The sequence below is a fragment of the Conger conger genome, chromosome 4 (assembly GCF_963514075.1).
Source record: "Conger conger chromosome 4, fConCon1.1, whole genome shotgun sequence".
Classification (NCBI taxonomy): Eukaryota; Metazoa; Chordata; class Actinopteri; order Anguilliformes; family Congridae; genus Conger; species Conger conger.
In genome coordinates this window covers 61,650,509-61,672,312 of record NC_083763.1, presented here as the reverse complement: position 1 = coordinate 61,672,312, position 21,804 = coordinate 61,650,509, and the positions used below count along the sequence as shown (strand labels likewise).

Genomic DNA, 21,804 nt, shown 5'->3' with positions numbered 1-21,804 from the left:
TGTCTTTAAAATTAACAACCAAGAAAACATTTGCGCAGTTATACAGGAGCGATTAACAGAAATTAGAGTTATCTATAAAACTCCTTCAGCTGTAAAACGAGGCATCGCCATGAGAAAGGGGGATGAATTAGAAAGGGTCAAAAATGGCTCTCGGGGGAGAGGACTTGAACAGTTTCAAGAGGATTTATTTATAGTTATTTGTTCCATAACTGGCAAAGGCCTTTCCAGCCATCCACATCAACCTGGCGTTAAAAAACAGTCCCTCTTCAGATATGTGAGTGTTTTATTAACTGGCCTTAAGGGTCTCACATCCTTAATTCAGCTCTCAGACCAGGGAAGGATTTTCTCTGAAGGTGATCATTACTGCCGGTGCAGGAAGTGTAATATAACTATAGCCCACTTCAGAGCATTGGGTTTATGGACCTCGGTCTTTGGGAGCGCTTTGGATTGCTTTCAAATTTTACGCTCTGCTGTGCCACTCGCACCCCGTGCTCCGAGCCCCCCCTCGCCCACTCCCCCACCCCTCCCAACTGCCTCGCAGCCACTGTGCTGTCTGGGTACAGGAAGTCATGGCGACGGGAGAGAGCAGAGACGGCGGTATGGAGTCTCAGTCAGGCGGTGGCCCTGAGTAGCTCTGCCTCTCCCTCCCCCTGCCCTCCCGGCTGCCTCGCAGCCCCTGTGCTGTTTGGGTACTGGAAGCCATGGCGACGGGAGAGAGCAGAGATGGCGGTATGGAGTCTCAGCCAGGCGGCGGCCCTGAGTAGCCCTGCCTCTCCCTCCCCCTGCCCTCCCGGCTGCCTCTTAGCCCCTGTGCTGTTTGGATACTGGAAGCCATGGCGACGGGAGAGAGCAGAGATGGCGGTATGGACTGTCAGCCAGGTGGAGGACCTGAGCGGGGTAGCTCTGCCTCTCCCTCCCCCTGCCCTCCCGGCACGAGTCTCGCCACCAGAGCACAGTGCGCTCTTCTGAGGGGGATAAACCTGCCCCTCTCGTCAGCCTCTCTCTCAAAGCAGCGCGGATACGGTGTTCATCACAGCGCAGCTTATCGGTTTGAGCTCCAGGTGATGTGATTGTTGCTCAGCGTAAGGAATCGATTCCACCTGCGCCTCTGTTTGTTTTCTGCACGTGGGTACTGGGCATGTCCTGGAGACCAATGCTGCAGCAGAAACACTTGCATGTACACTTTTAAAGATGAACTTCGTTAAGGTCAATCTGGCAATACTCAGTTTTAGAAGCAACAGAATGCCCGTGGATATGGACTAAAATCTCTATGAAACGTTACTCATATACGCACCTGCAATATCAGCAGTTAGTCAATGCCAAAATCCAATCCAGAATATGAAAAGCAAACATTCATTAACAACAACGTAGAATTAAGAACAGCTGAGATATTTAAACCTGGTGCAATTACCCCTTTGTGTTGGCATGTTTCTGCAAAATGATTGCAATGTAATGTAATGTTTGTAGTAAGCAGAAGTGAATGTGCAGGTGCATTTCTGGCATTGATGGCGAGAGTCAATATTGAGGAATGAGGAGAGGGACGGCTGAAATGAGGGGCTCTGTCCTTTCTGCGTAGCGGACCCTGACACACACTGGCTCTCAAGGACTGCGGGCAGCGAGCTGACTGGATGCACTGTTTTTTAATTACGGAGGGCTGGGAGGGGCTGGGGCAGTGGCTTATGAAGGAGATTAGGAAAGTTGTCTTTCACAGTCTGCTACTGACAATCAGGGTGCGTCATGGGCCACTCGGTTTGTTCGAGCGGAAAAACCCGTCTAGGTCAAGGTATCATCAAATAATTATGGCGCCAGCAACGTGTTATTAAGTTGGACGGCAGCATCTATTTAGCTGACATGTTTTAGTCTCGGGGCACAAACCTATCTGAGCAAAGTTTAATTGTGTAGCTACTGAGGACAAGGTCTGCAGCCACGATGACGTACTACAGATGCCACTAGACATTCCCTATTCCCTATTTACATATTTTAGCTTGCTTTTGTCTTTGAATCACCTGAAAGGGCACAGGGGAAATATTAAAGATATAAATGTGACGTATCGGGCTGCTCGTTGAGGAACTCAGCGAGGAAGATAAAAAAATCTTTGACGATATCAGCCCTCTCTCCTTTTACGGGTCCTCTCCTACCTTTTGTGTAATAGGTGCTCGACACGAGTCTGTGTTTAAGCCACTTAAACTGTCAATTGCCTCACCGTCTGCCTCCTTCACAGCACAATTAGCCCAGGAAAAAATACCCCCTAAAGGTGACTTTGTGTGAAAGTGCTTTTCTGGTTCATAAAGATGAGAAGTGCCAGTGCCTGACACACTCCCCCGCGGCACTGCCTCTCCAGAGGATACACCGAGAGTGAGGGACCGTTCAACTGGCACCAAACAAGGGAAAACTGACAACAGAGAGATCAACAAGGTGGAATGAAGTGCTCAGAGAGATGAACGCATTGGCAGTTGAGAAGGCCCCGGCTGCAGTGACCCACCTGATCGGTTATTGGGGGATGTCCGGACCGGAGAGATAGAGGGGGTGCGGGAGGAGGAGTAGGGTCGTTGTCTGTCCCTCTCTATTGTCGAAGAGGAGCCCACAAAATGATACTGAGCATATCCGTCCTGAAAAAAAAAAAACAAAAAAAAAAAAAACACACATCAACGGGCTATTCGGCAATACAGTCATAACTCTTTTATTTCCAAACCTTTATAGAATCTATACATGCACAGCATACGTGCTTAGTGAAGGGCCCTGACCTGTTAGGCTGTGATCAGATCATTTACTCTGTGTTCCGTAAAGTCAAAGCGAGCCAAATGAAGCCACGCTGTGAACTCGAAACCTTACGGCCAAAGCCAAGCAGAGCTGCGCGTTTCAAAGTTCTCTTGTCTTCCCCGGAGGCGTATAAGAGATGGTTTCCTCAGCGATTATACTTTATAGCATACGCCCACAACTTGCAGGCCTGTTAGGATCTTCAATGTTAAACCTTCCCATGCAGTGATTAGTAAAAATCCATTTGGATGGTTTGTGCCATTGTCAGCACGTCTTGAATGGCCTGTGAAGAGAGGAGGGAACTTGGCACAGTAGATAAGCTGCATGCCATTGGCTCAATGCCATTCTGATGTAGCTTTGACGTGAATCAATAGGCCGTCTGCATGAAGTCTGCTGACAGCGCTGGACAGGACTAAAGGCAAGAGGCTGTTTTTTACAACTGCACCCTACCATGTCGCCTGCGACAAACTCAAACCGGAGACACAATGAAGTGCTTATCAGTGTGTGGAGCCTGAAGATGGCGCCCTAGTTTGGAGACAATGCCAATTCCTGTATTGGAGATACTGGCCTTTAGCCGGCCAATCAGAATGCTGTGTCCGCACTGTTTGAGCGCAGCTTCTTTTCCTTATGGTAACATAATATCAGCAGTCACAGGATGTGTTCCAAAACTCAAAATAATGTGTCCTCCTTTCCTCCACTCATCTCATTCCTCCACCCCCCAGTGTGCAACCACAGACCACCGAAATGCTGTTCATTCCAATGCTTTTGACTATTTCATCAAGGTTCCTAAAACTTAACCCGAATTTGCCTGCTGTTTTGCACCTTGATAATTCCAATTATGCGGAGGGAATAATAATTGCTTATTTGAGCGCACTAAATGATTATATGTGTTAAAGTTCCTCCTGGTGGATCGGTAATGAGAATAATGAGTCTGAGAAATGAGAGTGACTTGTGACCCAAATATAGCAAGTCACTTTTATTTGACAAAACAAAGGAACTATTCAGGAATAGACAAAAACAAATTAGGTGTAATTCATATACTAATGAACTTACACCAAGAAATACTGAGGTTTGCCCTGCTTCATGTACAGTATGCTTGAATTACCACAAAAACACAGCAACTATACTTTCACAATTAAGTGTAAGAAATAGACGACGTTGACATTTCATGATTATTGACATTATTTCCTCAGATATGGAACAGGCAAGATCAAATCAAACTGTAAACTCCCTGTACACCAAACCACACTACTAAACAGAGTTATTGCATTCAATTAAAGTAGGTCTACATGCCCCCAATAACCACATAACACTATACAGTATAGTATTATATATACACACATGACTCCTTATTATTCTGCAGTCTCAGAGGAAAATGACCGCTTCACTACTGAAACGTGCTCTCGGCCTACTACACATAGTAAATATGCTACCCTTATTCAGTGACTGAGACAGTTTACATTTTTACAAGCTATCCAGTGATACAGTGGGATATATTCTAACATGAGTAATTCATATAAGCACTGTGCTGAAGGGTTTGAATCTGAATTGAATCTGAAACCCCTGAATTGAATCTGAAAAAGATTGTTGTCCAATCATTCTACACATTACCAAAACGGAACTAAAACAACATTTAAATAGTCAAAACACAAATGAGAAATGGAATATCCTGCAATAAATTTCCACAATAAACAATGCATGCCCTGTTCTCTGGATTGCAAAATGACTTTCATAGCCATGTAGTGGGATGCTAATGACATGAAATTAAATTGATTTAGTAGCCCAAAGATGTGGGGAGAAGATTCCAACATGAAGTAATAGCAATGGAAAGCATGACGGTGACGCTGCTTTATTTCAAAAACTAATTTACTCGCAATCACACACGGCCACGAACACCAATCAAAGGTGGCTTCAACAAATTACAGCTAACGAGGAGGTAAAATGTGTAATTGCAAACACAGATAAGGTACTTCAAATGGCATAATTCATGTGGGACAAAATTCAACAATGAACATAATGTTGTAAACATTAAGAGTGCTGCTGCACTGTTCTAGTTCATGACATCTGATTAGAATGGAGGAGACAACACAAAGCTGATTAATGTAAATGTATCTTTAGTCTGTTAACCCTCCTATTGTGTTTTGGGTCAATCTAACCCCATTCAGTGTTTGACATCTCTTAAAAACCAGTTAACCTTTTTTTAACTTGATACTGTATGATTTTTAGAATTTTCTATTTTGTTGGGATTAAATACTAAACATGCAATAAACATAATGCTTTGTTTTCATAAGTCCTGTACCAACTTTGCATGTGTTGTAAGGGCTTATTTTAACCCTCTGTAACTGTATGAAATGTCAGACCATATTTTTATGTCATATTTCTTGGCGAAAGATTCTGGTGGCACTCCCAAACTTTCACTTCATGTACCTCAGGCTCTATGAGATGTTTTGCACAGACTTTTCATATTTATGGATAAAAGGCTAGTCATTTGGGAGACAATAAGACACACAAAATGTCAACATTTTTCTTTTGCAATAGGGTTGTGTTTACTTAAACTGCTGGGGTCAATTTGAACCCAAACATGAAAGCGGTCATAAACTCTTAACATAATAGAGTTGTTAAAACAAAATATGCTGCATATTTAAATGCCAAAGCTATTTTATTTTAGCACTATTACCTAGTGACCCTTTCCCTGAACTTGCTCTTCTCCATCTCCTCGGAATAGCTCATTTTTTTCATTATAGAGAGTGATCCATGATATGCTGATTTAATAGAGGACTTTCTCAACCTCGTGTGTATATTAAAGTAACTTGTCACAATAGTGTATGCCACCACACAACAGAACAAATATTGAATTGTGCTATGAGTGCAAACCCAATGAATCTGTGCAATGGAGTTATGTGCAAGAGTTTAGGTGGTCTTGTCACTGCATGTTGAGGGACAGATACTGCGAGCGAAAATGCTTTAAGAAAACAAATTGGATTTGAATGTGAAACTCCTGACACTGCTGTTTGAGATTCCTGCTGCTCAGGGCGCCTGTGCATTATAAACGGGTTATCGGAGCTAAAGCGAGGTGCAGGAGCTCTGAGCACGCTCACTGCCTCTTCTGTCGCCTCTCCTTTACACAGCCACAGAGCACTCTTCCTCTTGACATTCTATTGCCCTTCGCTGACACATTTTCCACTAAGGGCTTTCAAAAGGACCAAAGGTATATAGGCCATTTCAAAGCTGCCCCGCTTTGGATATTCCCAACACAGTCAGACCTGGGCCTTTTCCAGAAGCCCCTGGGCAAGGAGGCCTGCTGTGCGATCACTGGGCTTGTCGCAAGTAATGGCACCGGACAGGTACCTGAGAATCGCAGAGAGTGTGCAAAACGGCAATAAACAGCAACGCACGTCGGAAAATTACCCTTGAAGTCACAACCGGTATCCCTCACCGGCTGGTCAGCAGCCTCTGACTGTGGCCATTTATAGCTTTCCGCCTTGTTCAGGCTACTAGCTTTATCAAGGCCACTCAAGTATTATTTCTCCAACCTAGCTTTCCTTTCAGCGCATCGGCACGCTAAGAGAATTGCCATCTACTCACGCTTTCAAAGGCACTACAGAACCATTGCTGGAAGGAGCAGTTCTGTCAACTCAAGGCCTTTTCAAGAAGACACCCAAACACTTGAAAATAATGCCTTGAAGAAGAAGAAGAAAAGAAAACAGGTCTCAACACAATAAAGAGCCTTTCATTGAAACATAATTCATTTCATTAACTTAATTATGACTTAGGGCTTCATTTAGAAATGAATGATGGCATATTCAAGGACAAATTAAACCCAATTTTCCTTCGTACTGCACGGAAACCCCAGAGCATGGCTGGTTTAAGGGTAAAACAAATCTTGCTGACTATCGTCTTCCTGCTGTACGGGAACACAAGCTCTTTTAATAGCGCACAAACACATATACACATATATATGCTGAATTTAGCCCAGCATGACGAATTCAGAACAATTGAGGATCTCCACCAGGTTAACCTAAAAGAGAGAGATAACATGAGGGGTCCGCTTCCATGCATTTCAGAACAGGCAGATACTCCGCCTATCTGAATCCATTATTAGGATCACCATCTCATAGTTCCAGCACCTGATTAAGTGTTTGTGCACCCGCTCAGATTGTGTGATACAGCACACAATTCTCATTTGCAGATTACAAGGTTGAGATTGTAGATAAATCAATAAGGAATACTGCACGGCTGAGATCTTCCACAATGAGGCTAGATAGTATCCAGGGCCCACGTGATGCCCATGTTTAGAGGTGTGTGTGCTTAAACAAGAAACCATTCACATTATACAGTCTCTGGCCTGAATAATGTTTATGGTGCAAAGAACATCAAACCATGGGTGGAAGTCTAGCGTGAAAAAGCCATGACCTCGCTGGTCCAGGAGAGGCTGCCAGCCCCTTATGCAGAGCCCACCAGCCTCCTTGTTAGAGACACATTTTTAGAATTGCTTAAGGGCTGAATATCATTAGAGGCTTCGCTACAATCACAAGCTCAGAGCACATTATTGGAGAAGCCTTGGGCCTGAAATCAGTTTTAAGTCTCTCTCAGCTTATAACAGCACCTTCCCTTGGGCCGTCCTTAACCCTTGACCCATTCAGCTGAATATTCATCCACCTAACCAACCCTGGAACATGATGGGAATAATTTATTTATGTGCTCATATTTAAAATATCATTTGTCTAACTATAGACATGGTATGTGTGCATTCATGTTTTTGGTCCAGTGTGAAAGTAATAGCAAGACATTTTGGTTACTGTAAATTGATATGTTCATTGAGTAATGAGAACAAGCTAAAGCCTTTGATATTACAATAAATAGATGAATCATGGGAAAGAGTAAGCAGGCTAAATAAGCATCATTCTGCTTGTTACAAGAGTACACCACAGTTATAGACAAATTTAGTTTATAAATACTGAAATTCTCATCTGTTCATTATTTTGGTAAGTGGATACAAAGCCGTATGTAAAATTGAACAGTGCATTACAGAGCCAAAACAAAACTCAAAATAAAATAATTCACATCACTCCCCAACCCATGTTGCCTCTCTCAAAAAGAGTTACATGGAGTTCCCTCTCTATTCTCCTCTTCATGGGACACACATGCTAATATTTCCCCAGGCTACAATCACTCCTCTCCCACTGAAACCTTGAAACAACAAGGAGTGAGCAACAGAAGCGTGCATGATGAAAGATCTCAGAATACTAGCAAAAGCAAGAAGTATCATATTGCAGTGCATAATATCACCATAAAGTAAACTAACATTAATTGCGCTTCATGGGCTGTGATAAGACTGCTGAACCAGTAAATATTTGAAACTCTCATAGCTCCTGGATTCTTCAGGAAATCAGTGCATCTGTGGTACCAAACGTTGGTGTGTAATACATAGAAGCCGTGTGTGATGCAATCGAGCGGTTTTCTGCTCTCCCCCTCACCGACACTGCCTGTGTGATGAGGCTACCCCTGAGAGCAAACAGCAATAATCACTTCCATGCTTGGACCTGTGTGTTTCCCCGAAGTTCAACACACTGACTAGACTCATGTTTCTGCAGAAAGGGTGCTGAGAGCAGTTATTCAATAAAAAAGAAATTAACTCAAAGGTTTACCCTGCCATTACGACTGAACATTCACAACTTTAAATAACCTGTACATTTACAAGAAAGTTTAACAGAAAAAAAGGTTAATGAGTTTTTGAAAATGAACCAAATGGAACATTTTCATTTGGGCACGCTTTGCGCAAACCAAGCAACTGACCTTTACGAAGACTATCTGCAAATGTCTTCATACTGTACATGAAAGCACTTTCACAGGCCTATTTTCTCTCCTGGCAGTGCTGGGTGGTTAAATGTTGATTCATTTAAGGAATTACAGGGCAAGCGGTGTTTTCCCTGTTTGGCCTGTGCTGAATAAATGTCACTTCACATTCACCGCTAGCACATTATAAACAAAGAGCCCTAATTTAGGGCAGCTGATAAAGATAATTGCCATTGGAAAAGCATCAGAAGAGAGACAAGACTGGAGCACAATCAGATTTGAATGTACAAATTTATCAGCTGGGGAAACCCTACAGCAAGGCTGTTTAAGATTTATTCTAGAACAAACCCTTACCTCTTATGCACTACAAAAAGTTTGTGACTGTGACAGGCTGTTTTTAGCAACAAATTTACTTAAGAGGATACTGCTAGCAGCGAATCATTCTTGAGTCATTCTGTGACAAGTTTAGTGGAAAATTCCAGCACTCAGTATTGCTCCTTTGTGCACTTGGAACTGGGTTCATCAACGCCTTCCAAGACGACTTGTCAGCTCAACGTTTCCCATAGACAGGTGATAACGCTGCAGCCCTGCTAGTTTTGACAAACACAGGCACCTGTGCAGAGGAAGTCGAAAGGAAACGTCCAATTAAAATGTGCGCGGTGGGGGAGATTTGTCCCCTGTTCCCTGGAGAGGGTCCCTGTGCCAGCCTGTCATGCCCTTCGCACACTGATTCTTCTCGCTTAGTTACTCCTCATGTGCTCCATGTCCGGGTGGGAGCATGTTCATTAAACGACTTAAACTTTAATATTTAAACCTGTCTGCTTCCATTAATGAATGCCAGACTCCAGAAGAATTTTAGGTCAACTCAAAAAAGAATTCTACTTCATTTATCATCCGGGAGTTTTACTGAATTTATTCTCTTAGACTTGCTATGCAAAACTTGGAACGCCTTCTGAGACTTCTTTCTTTCACTCTCCCTCTTTCTGTTTGACCATCTTTAAATTCTGCTGTGGCCTTTCTGGAACCCCACTGGAAATTCTCCAAGCAGATTTCATTGAATTGCACACTCAGTTCCAGAGTTGTGTTGTGTTCTGTGTGGACTGTTTGACACTGAACCTGCACATAAGTAATGCTAGAACAAAAGCTATAACTTCAGTGTGTTGGTTTTAGGTCAAACCCCTCTTAGCCCCTTAGCCTCTGAGCTCTACTGGGGTATATTACATAAAACATAAATAATAGATCTACTTCAATTGTGAACATAATGTAACAACAAATACTGATCAAAAAGAAATGAAATGTCTGGTTAAGAAATGTAAAACATCAGTGCAGATTTGAGTGAGTTTTGTGGGATGCAATATTGTGGGAATATTTTATAATGTAATATTTTTTGGCTTTCATACTGATGTTTTTGTAAATGAGGTTGCGCTTTATAATTTTAAAAAATCATGATGATTCTCCTTCCTGAAAGAAATAGATAGATTTTTAATGCCAATTCTTTACCGGAATGTTCTTTGGCTCGCATAATTCTAAGCAGATTTAATTAGATAAAATACAAAATGAAAGGAATTACACATTGAACTGATTTTCTCTGTTGCTGAAAAGGCTTTGTCATTTAAATGCATTTAATCAGTTCACATTAAGTCTGTGTGCAGCATAAATAAGCGCCCGGAAATATGTCAAGTAATGAAGTTCCACCTGAACAGCCATGCAGCAGCGAAGACCAACTTTTCTTCAAATCATTCCTACTTTGTCTTTATAATCCTTCAGAGAGAACCAGCAGAGAATGAATAGACCTAAATAACCGCAAGCATACAAGCCGGCACGAAAGCTTATTGATTGGACATTTTGAGTAAATATTTCAGCTGCTGTGCGATGTTATTACTCGCTTGCTTCATCTTGGCAATAAAGCTCAGAGCTGATGTTGCCACACAGAAAAATGAAGAAATTATAAATATTTTAGTGCATAAACATCCCAGATGTTCTTGCAAGTACATCTTGATGTGCCTGCATTCAAACCAGGGCAACCAGTGAAAAGACTGGTTCAGATATGTGCATAATTAAAATGATGAGTGTTTTCCTTGGCTAATGAACAATGAGGCCCATCCTGTCACCCCAAACTTTGCACAAAAAAGGGGAACATAACTGGGGATGTGCACATCTGGTGATTGAATTTGTGATGCAGTACCACTATGCTCCACTATGTGGGGATGACCAGAATGAATCAAAGTGGGTGCAATTACTCCCATGCAATACAATCAAACAGTGAGGCTGAAGCTGAACCTCCAGATACAACACAAGCGTAGGCCATCAGGGAAATCTTCAAGACCCCAGGCAATGCCACAAACTGCTATTTGCGTGTCTTTGTAATTGAAAGCCGGGTTCAGGTTTCGCCTCAAACCCAGCTTCCTTTCATTTTTGCCGATCACTGCACTTTCATTTTCAATTAATTAGAGAGCCTTCTTCACTCACAACACTTTCTCAGAAGACACATCTGATTTCGTTTCCCGAATAAATATATGCAAATGGATCAAGATTAGCGGAGGAGGAAAAAAGGCACAGCCCAGTGACTGAAGTAGAACAGAGGGAGAGCCAGGGAGCAAAGCAAGAGGCCGTTACTTTCAGGCCTCCGAGTCGTCGAGATGTTTGGACAGACCAGCCCCGCGGGTGTCAATGCCGCACACAGTGGAGATTACACCGCATGTCATGGCACTTTTTGTGCATTAGCAGCTGCCTCATCTGTCTAACCGGCCTGTGCTGCTAGCCCGCTGGCCACTCTGAATGTGCGGGTCCACTCCGGCCTGCATACTCACGGGCTCGTGGCAATAATGCCGCCATTGAGCCAAAAAAGAACCTTCGCTGCCTAAAAAGAACCTTCGCCAGTGCCACCGTTCAGGTAATCTGCACACAAGTCTCGCAGCTACGGTCGGCTAATTTCAAGACGCAGGTAGTGGTGCTGCGTGTGATTGGTCCTTACCTTCTTGTAGAGGCTGCGCAGATCCCTGTATTGCCACATACTGCTGAGGACCTGAGAGGCTGCCTTCACCACTTTAGGCGAGTGTCTGAAAGAGACGTCTGCACTTAGATAACTCATTACAGCAATCGTTTGCACAAGGTGAGTAATACAGCAATATAGCACACTTTTATATAAACAGTAACCCATTTACACAGCTGGGGTGATACCAGGAAGGGCAGCACGGGAGGTCAGAGGTCAGTCTAATGTCCAAAGGCACTTTCACATTTACATTCAAATCAATACAGAGACAGTATATGTTGGGTTAGCTGTGCCCCCTGGCCCCAGTGCTGTCAATACCAAGGAAAGAAAAAAGTAAATAAAAATATATACACCTTTATCTGAAGGAAAGTCAACAGAAGGCTGATTTGCAGTCAAGTATCATATTATACAGTATATTTAAATGTACTGTTATGCATATTTTTCATCATGCATATCCACAGATCCCTGTGCATGAGAAGCAAAATAAATCCAGATTTAAATTTAGCAAACAGATTCATTTCAGTGCCAAGCAGCAATATCAAATCAGCAATGAGCTTAAAAATGTGTTGATGGCATGTGGTTGGTCTTTGTATTTGTCTTAAAGTGCCACATCTTGGATTTTAACATTCTTGGGGTTACAACCCCAGTTTCTTAAATGCCACACTTTGATTTTGCCCCAGGCTATTATTAATGCTGAGGTCAATAGGGCTTGCCCAATCTGCTGCAGAGGCCACAACACTGAAGTCACCTCAATTCATAGCAGAGGTGCTACAGAGGGAAGTGCCCTTATAGAAATATATATATATATAGAGCAGACAGTTCCTATTTTCATGTATTTTTCCGCTTTACTCAGAGAGGATCATGGGGATCACCATGCGAAACATGCCTCTACTGTACACAATTCAGAATATGGTTTAAGAGTCGACCACCCAACGGACTGCACCACGTCTGGCCAACACACAAAAAATATTTAATCAGCATAGAGTAATTGCAGGACTGTCACCCGCCTGTGGTATGCCAAAAAATCTTGAGGTTCTGAGGCAGTGATGCCTGCTTGAATGCCCTAATACTCTACCACATGGCTTCATGTAGATATGGCTGAATTTTATCAAGGGATTAATACATTGGAGTGTTGGATCTTCAAATGCTGGCCTTCATTATAGGTAGAGGATTTTACTAACAAGAGCCTGCCCTCCTTGGTGTTCTTTATTTAATATAAAATGTTTACTTGTTCATTTCATTTCAGATATCCCAATAGGGATGCAATTGAAAATTGACAATTTAAATCCTGATGAATGAAATGACATGAAGGGGGCATGCATATGGCCAATTCTGATATTTGACACACATTGAGTATCATCTAGGCACAGCCAAGGGAGATTTACCAGAAAACAATTTCAGTTGACAATTCAATTTCATTATATTCAAATTAATTTGAAAAATTGAACCAGTCACATTCTTTCTCCATTAATCTCTCAACAAATGCTAATTCATTTAATATTTGAGGTTTCAAGTGACATCAACATATCTCCTCAGATATACTAACCACCATTATTTTTTGCCCATATAATAACATAATTACTGTATGAATTTCTTTTTAGTTTATATCAGATTTCTCAGGGCTTTGAATATCACTGCAGTGTGAGTGTGTCATGGGAGCTCTGAAAAACACCCAAGTGAATAAAAATAAAAATATGAAGTGTTACATTTTATTTCATATCATTCAAGGTAGGAAACCCACACTAGAAAAATAAATCTATGATGGCAATTTATTAACATTAGACCACAACCTATGTTACACAAGACCACACGTTTGCTCTAATCCCCGGAAGATTACTGTATGGAGCATTAATATTCCTTGTTCTGTTACAAAAGGGCTTAGATACTGAAGATGACTTTGCCATGCTTGTGCAAGCTATTCAAGTCTCAAACAACACATAACACTTTGCACTTCATTTTGTAAAATAAATATCCGGATCTTGGCTAACCTTAAATGAACGGCTCTCTCATTACTATTGAGTGGCATCCTGCCTGCAGAGGCTTGCCTCCTGCCTAATGATCCCCTCTTCAATGTATATCTGTGTGATTCCTGGGGGGTTGAAAAGTGCTGCTGGTTGTTGGGGGGTGGACAGCTATTACCATCAGTCTGTGCTTTTTAATATCCGCACCAGCTCTCGTTTAATATCTCGGATGGGTCCTTCAATCACCACAACCCCTAATTTAAGATTTTTCCGCCGTAGTCGACTGAGAGAATGCGGGCTCGGTGGTGGCGCGTTCATGGGCTCCTATCTAGTATCAATCACAGTTAAGAGTACTCAGACAGACGGGCACCGCACAACTAATAGCGCAATATCTAAACTTAACGTAAGGTGGCAGGAAGAGGGAGAGAAAAACAATGGTGAGCAAATTTGACATGCAAAGGCTCAGGACACCTGACAGACCATCAAATCTAATTCCGGCCCTCATTTTACATTTACGGTATAAAACACCAGACAATGAGCACGGATGTCCCTCTGATAACCTTGCACCTCAAAAGTAAAAAAAAAAAACAACAACATTATCACAGCTGTTGTGAAGAAGAAGGCTTCTCCAGTGACAGGAGAGGCCCCTGGGCTCAGGCAGTGACTGGGTTCTGAACGAGGGCGGCGAGGGGGCACGGACCGCGATAACAGGCACTGTTAACACGGCTGTCCACAGAGATACGTACAGACAGAATCATCTTAATGTACCAGACACCGCGTATGGAGGGTCAGCCAATAAGAGCAGAGCGTTCATCACTCACTGTTGTGTTGACTAAACAGACCCCTTGCAAAACATTCAAGCTATCTGAAGAACGGGGAGTCTGACCCCTGGATTGAGACAACACAATAAGAAAATAGGCCTTCTTTGATAAACAGATTGAAGATCCCATGAGTAAAAACAATAGAATTGCATGCCCATGCTTATCACACTTAAATAATCGGAATGACATTTCTTGTCCACACAAACATTGGTTAGGTTTGAGACATAATAATCTCCCTAACCGCCTGTACTCTCAGTCTACCTCTCTGCGTGACGCTAACACTAGCCGGTGTGGAAGTGGCTCTTGAAGTTGGCCATTGCGGGGCCGGTGCAGAACACCTACTTGTCTCCTTTGCTCCTGGCGATGCCGATGAGCTTCTCGATGCCGCCGGCGTCCCGGAGGGCCTTGGCGTTCTCCATGTTCTTGGTGATGACCTCGTGCAGGGCGCAGCAGATGGCGGTTACAGTGTCGTCGGACATGGTCTTGCTGGTGGTGCTGTTGGTGGTGGTGCCGCTGGTGCTGTTGCTGCTCCCTGGCAGGCGGTGGACCAGATCGCGCATGGCGTACTTGCCTGGGCGTTTGTGAGTGTTGAGCAGCCAGAGAGGGGAGAGAAAAACTCCTGTTGGTTACTATGTACGTGACACCACGCTGTGTCAACATCTGCAGCACACTTCCTGTGTGCACAGTACACTACACTTGCCTTCTAGCAGAGGGATTGGATTTCTTAGCTGAACTGAACTTTCTACAGCAGAGCAAAGCGGGGACTTCAGTAAGGGTGACTTGTGGTATTTGAAAGAAAAAAACAAGAAAAAAATGAAGAAGTACAGGTAAAAGACCTGAAAAATAAAAATGCTTGGCATTAAAAGAACTGAACAGTGGACTTTATTTCACATTTCTCTGGGGTTCTCACATTCTATAACCTACTCAGGGGCCTACAGTGAGGACAAAAGGCAAAAGGAGGCCATTTTCCCTACACGCATTACTTTCTTTCTCAAATGGCAGGACAGACTGTGAATAACCCAAAATGGAAAAAAGCCTGAAACGGACAAAAATACGAGGCTAGAAAAGTGTAACGTTTAACGTCAGTATTACTCAATCTGCACATTCGCAGAAGTTGAAAAGTGGCTGTGGATGTGCTGTTGTAGCAATTCTTTTAAGAGATAAGTTATTGCAGAATGAAAAGGCAAGATGTGAAATAATAGCCTTTTTGGGTCCATTAGACACCCATAGCTTCACCTTGGGGACCTAAACTACCCCCTGCTCAGCTAATGATAATGCCTGTATGTTATAGCTCTCTCTGAGGCATGGCCTCTCCAGAGAACAATATCATCTTTCATCTGCATGGAAACAGCATGGATTTAGGGTTTTCACTTGAAAATACATTTTAATGACTTGCACACCAGCTTGACAATATCAATCATAATGGCTCATGTATTCAGGGTTCACAGGAATTGCATATGATCATATTTTGGAGCTTTTCTACTCTGAATATTATTCCATTCCAGCCATATATCATTCCACCTTCGGGTAACGCCAGCAGCAGTACTAACATCACAGCTCTGAGGCTTTTCTAGTGCTCCTGCTCTTATCCGAATACATTCTCTTCCCTTCCATGCAATGTGTCATGCAGCCTGAACTGAATTATTCTTCTGTGATGCACTGTACAATGCTTTAATTTAAAAGTGTTTCAGTGTTCTCTCTACGCAGAATGACAGTGGGAAATGGGCTTGGCTTAATATTTCTCGGGCCAAGCATGGCTAGCACTGTGCAGTGCACAACAGGTGAATGTACATGAGTTTTACACAATACAGTGCTATGCTTGGCATAATGGTGTATTTTTTTCTTAGCCATTTCAGGAGATAATTGAAATACTATGAATAAGATGTATTGACGACCTGTTTCCAGCAAAGGGGTGACATTGGCACAGGAGGTAAGTGCACGCATCTGGCAGTCGGAGGTTTGCCGGTTCGGTCCTGCCCTGGGTGTGTCATGGCAGCCAATCGCCATGAGCGTGTATGTGAATGGGTGAATGAGAAGCATCAATTGTACAGCCCTCTTTAGAAAAAGGTGCTATATAAATGCAGACCATTTACCAGTGTGGTAGGTGGGAGTTATTTTCAACCTCTTCGTAATGGCTACTGTTCATTCCTCCTGCCTTATGGCTTTAGAGGCAATGCTAATAAAATTAATCTAACACTATTCGGCTCTTACAGCAGATTCAACAATGGACTGAAAATTAAAGATGCAGACATCATTTTAAACAGGAAGCACAAGAATGCAACAATTTCAAAAGTGCCTCCTTTTATTACCAATGTGACAGAAAAAAAGAGCAGTCAGTTAATTGGTGTGTGCTTATCTTAGACTTCCAGGCAGAATGGGATTTCTTGCTTCAAAAGACAATATTAAGGCACTTATCTAAAAGAGACCCAGCATTTTCGCACAGAATTTGCATCGAGAAAAAGCTGGGGATAATTTTGATAGAAATTGCTGAATTTGATTGATCTCTATATCACATTAAAGAAGCCCATTAGTATTCTTTCTTCAAAATTACAGGAGACATTCAATGCTGAAATGATTTCTTTTGACAAAATAGACTGTTCAAGCTACTTTGCCTAACTCTTTTTTTCTTAAAAGCCCAAATGCATAAAGAACTGAAGATATGTATAGAGCAAGATTTAAAATGTACAACTGAAATAATAAAATGACAAATAGCTTCATTTTGGTGGGAATTATTTGTACATCTAAAGAGCAACATATTTATGTGTAGGCCTGGAACAAAATATATGATTTTAAATCCAGAAAGAAAGTCCCTTCTTAGGGGTAGAAAGTAGAAAGAGGTGGGCAGATTAACTTACACTTTAATGAATAAATACAGAAGAAAATCTATCTGCGCTCCTCAGTAGTTTGAGCATGTAGACAGGCATGAGTCTTGCTGACGTAAGGACCGAACTGAAATCCCTAATAATGGAGAGAGATCACAGGGCTGGCTGTGCGTGACAGAAGAAGAGCTGTAGGGAGCCGTGTCTCCAGAAGGGCATTAGCAACACTGACGGCAAACACGCCACGTGGTCCGTGTGCTATGCTGCCCACGGCTTATGCTGCACACAGGAGGAGGAGCGGGGGCTCCTGAGGGCCGAGGGCCGGTCGATTAGTACCCCTGCAGCAGAGTAGCCTGGAGATATTAAGCATCCCACATCCTAATGAAGCCTCCCGCCCTCAAACCCCAGCATGGAGGTGCGTGTGGAGCTCCTCTCACACAAGCTGTGAAACTCCTTCCCTTTATTCCTCTTAAAAAAAATTAAGTGTTAAGAATGTCTTGCATGTTTTTTTTTTCTAGTTTGTAACACTGAGATGGAACAGACAAAACTGCCAGACATCATGGTCCAATGTTATGTTACTGTCTAGTGCGAAACTAAAATATCCCACGTTTAAATACTGTAATGGGGCTGTGAAATCAGCAGACTGATGTATTAGACAAGGCTGCTCACTGCAAGGCTGTAGCAGAGGCTTCATTAGCTGGGCTTTGCATTCTGCATGTTGATAAGTGAGGGACACCGTTTGTGCAATACCATGCGGTCCCTTTCCACAGAGGCCTAAATCTCTACCCAAACAGCTTGCAGGATTTACTTTTTTCAGCTCCTTGCAAAATGAAAAGGAGGCAACATTCAAATTAAACACATGTTTAAAATAAACTGTTGAAGATGCAGACCTTGCTGTGAGCCCTTGCTGAGTACCATTGCAATTTAAAATGGAACTGGAAATATGGATAGGAAAGCTGAAAGCCCACAGCACACACGGGCACAGTGAGGCAGCCGGTTACACGGCAAAAAGTCTCAACATTAATAAATGATGATTTGTACTGTGAAGTCCACAGCGGACTTCAATCCCATCACTGAAGAAAATGTTTGTGGCAGGAATGGCTCTGACAAAATGTCCTCTGAATATCTCCATATGTGCACAAGCTGCACATCAAATTACACACCTTTCTCATTACAATTATAACACTGTACTTTTATAAGTGCAGTCACTGAATGTTTTCTATATCATCTCCCACTGTCAAAGTCACACCCATCTCCTTGAATAGTTAGTGTACATGTAACTTGAATTATGAAGTTCTGGAAATGAGGTTCAATTGGAGGTGTTTCAGGGGCCAATCTCACCATACAGCTTACACACACAAGCATGCATGCACACACACACACACAAGCCCATAACTTACAGCGTCAAGCTAACTTAATGAAAAGGAGTGTTTTCCTTTCTGTTGACCCTGACTGCCCTCCTCCAGTCCCTGGAAAGGCTGTACTTTTCGTGCCTCCTTGGCTAACCTTGACACCGTGGAGTGCCACATCAGTGGGCACTTTACACATGAGAGGCTGAGAGAAATCAGCAGCGAGTGTGAGCCCTCGAGTCCATCAGAGATAAACCCCCGTCAGAAACATGTAATCAGGGCATGGAGGAGCTCATCACACAGCAAGCTGAGACGTAGACCCCTCTTCATCACCCTCCCTGTCATGACTCAAAACTTTACAAAACCCATTTTCATTACATTCACAATATGAGCATGTATGAAAACTATAAGAGCTATAAGAGGTGCACTCAGAGTACACGTGACTGCACCAACAAATGCACATTGATTTGCCAATAGCCTTAAGTAGACCGTGGAACATTATGTGTTGCAAAGTTCAAAGCATCCAATTTAAAATCTCCCAAAGAGGCCAGTGGGATACAGTCTTGTTGCTATGGAACTTGCTAATATTGTTTCCATTGCGAAATAGAAAAGCAATGATAAATAAAGAATTATTGCTACTATATGCTGCCATCACTGTGGACATTGTGACATGGTTGAGTAAGTGGAGTACAGTGGAGTGTACAGTGGAGTGCACCTTATTAACACCTGCACACCTACATATCAATGCGATTATCTAATCAGCCAATTGTGTAGCAGCAGTGCAATGCATACAATCATGCAGATATGGGTCAGGAGTTATAGCTAATGTTCACATCAACCATCAGAATGGGGAAAAAATGGGACCTAAGTGACTTTGACCGTGGAATGATTGGTGGTGTCAGTCTGAGACACTGCTGATCTCCTGGGATTGTCATGCAGAACAGTCTGGAGTTTTGGTTTTTTTTCTGGTGAAAAACCAAGCAAAACAAAAAAAACATCCAGCGAGCAGCATTTCTGTGGGCAGAAACACCTTGTTAACGAGAGAGGTCTGAGGAGAATGGCCAGACTGGTCAAAGCTGACAAAAAGGTGACAGTAACACAAATAACCACACATTACAACAGTGGTATGCAGAACAGCATCTCTGGACACACAACGCATCAAACTTCTAAGTGGATAGGCTACAGCAGCAGAAGACTTAACAAGTAATAAAAGTTCAATAAATACCTAATAAAGTGCTAACTGAGTGTATATGCTTACATCTGTACCAATGATTGCCTTTGATGTCACAGGAGGTCAGAGAATAAAAGACATGCTTCCACACTAGACATCTGTAGAAACACAGCTCACATTAAGGCAGAGCCACCTTGTGGCTGATATCAAAAGAGGACCTGTATTAATCATGAGCTTTATAGTTTTTCATAGCATTGCTTAACAGCACAGTGCAGTCAAATTATTGGCTTTTGTGAGCAACGCGTAAATTCTGCAACACCCTGGCACCAGATGAGCCTGCGCTCAGTGAGTGATAGCGGTACACTGCTGGCTGAAGATTTGGCATCGCTGAGCAACATCAAAGTCAGTGACACTGTATGGGTGGCCCTGTGGAACAGGCTGTCCCAGGGAGAGGACGGCAGGCAGGCACACAGGCAGGATCCCCACACTGCATCCCAATCAATCTGGGAATATTCTCCCAGGAGCAGGAGTTCCCCTCCCTGCCGGCTGGCCCTCCTTTCACACCGCGTCGTGGAGTCCTCTGTCCTCTGTCCGGCCCAGTCCGTGCTCTGAGGCTGCCTACCGCACACCCAACGATCGGACGTGGCTTTCCGACAGCACCATTCAAATTTGAAGGACACACATTGCCAGTCACATTTATGTCCCCTTTGCTAAAGAGAAATATAAGAACTGAAAAACTAACCTGAACTGTGAACTGTTGTCATTCCATTTTTCTGAGTGTTGTTTTTTTTTAAAGGCATACTATGCAGGATTTTTTAGCCTTGCTCTGGTTCACAATCAAAGACGTATCCTCTGTCCTCAACCCCGGCCACTCACAAGAAACAACGTTGAATGCAGCAAGGGGAGCTAGCTGGATGGCCAGAGGTAGCATTACTTAGACGTCCAACAGAAAACACTTTCCCCCCCCCCCCATCCCCCCCCATCGAGGAAAAGCAATTTGACTGTGGTTTTTGACCGAGCCCTGTCGGTTTGTGGATTCACTTCACTGTACTTGTACTTCTTCACCTCCGACATCAGAATGGCTACCGAGCTACAAACACTCTGATCAACCTGATCAAACCCTTCAGGCTCTGTAGCCACAGACGCCCACCGCTTGCCCACAAAAAACGGGCGTAATGCCCACAAACATCCCAAACATCTCTGAAGATGAAATACAGACAGAGGAGAACAGATTCGGCAAATGTGCGCAATGACATTCCAGTGCATCATACTGACTGAATAATATTTCCAAGGTAAAAATCCTGCATAGTAAGCCTTTAAATGAGAGTGCAATCTTAACCGCATGCCTGTGCTGGTGCTTTCAGGCAGTTTAGTGCCGCGCAGCTTTTAAATCTTCCGCTGTGCTTTTCTCATTCTAATTCTGCGGGGCTGTTGCTTCGGCTGCCTCAGTTCGATCGGTTTGTATCTGGCTCAAACTCAACAGGACAGGTAATAACCGAACCCGGGCAGTTGAGCAGAAACCCTTCATGGCTGAAATGCTTTTGCCAAGCTGAAAGATGATTCCCACGGTTCTGCGCTCCAATGGCGGGGAGGCCTCTCTGTAATTTCCTCCTATGTTACAACAGCTCAGCTTCAGAGACCTGTGTTTATACAGTTCCAGTACCTTCCGGCTACACTGCGCTACATCAAGGGGCTAGCAATTAAACACCTCTGGTGAAAGCTGAATGTCCCACCTTCCAGAGACACCAATAGCCGCCACCATCAAACACAGAGATGGAGTATTCTCTCCAAATATAATAATCATTGTTCAATGTCCGTGGAGGAGGGGGAGGAAGAGGAGGAGGGGGCCACGGCTACTGCTGCCATGCACACGCACCAATTCACACACATACACACACACACACACACACACACAGAGCATTCGAAATATAGCTGGAGCCAAATTATAGTATCGACATCAGCACGACGCCAATAGAAACTAAGAAACTGTTCCACAGAAACTGAACAAACCATTTTCTAAAGCACATCTACTTATGTTTTCCAACATTTATTCAAGAAAATAGGTCCTGCATTTCTTCATCTTAGCATGATAAGGATGTGGTACTTATGTGTGTGGTATTGCACAGCAGAATGGAGAC

General features: G+C 43.1%; 1 protein-coding gene across 4 annotated transcripts in view; it reads right to left on the bottom strand.

The window, feature by feature from the left end:
• The window catches only part of LOC133127078 (catenin delta-2-like), a 256,199-nt gene that overhangs the window by 10,085 nt on the left and 224,310 nt on the right, over nt 1-21,804 (bottom strand). For all 4 annotated transcript variants that reach the window (XM_061239702.1, XM_061239704.1, XM_061239703.1 and 1 more), the window contains 3 exons: nt 14,670-14,898; nt 11,528-11,612; nt 2,483-2,609 (listed from right to left, as the gene is read on the bottom strand). In XM_061239702.1, the coding sequence (XP_061095686.1) occupies nt 2,483-2,609; nt 11,528-11,612; nt 14,670-14,898 (441 nt within the window). The remainder of the gene's footprint in view (nt 1-2,482; nt 2,610-11,527; nt 11,613-14,669; nt 14,899-21,804) is intronic.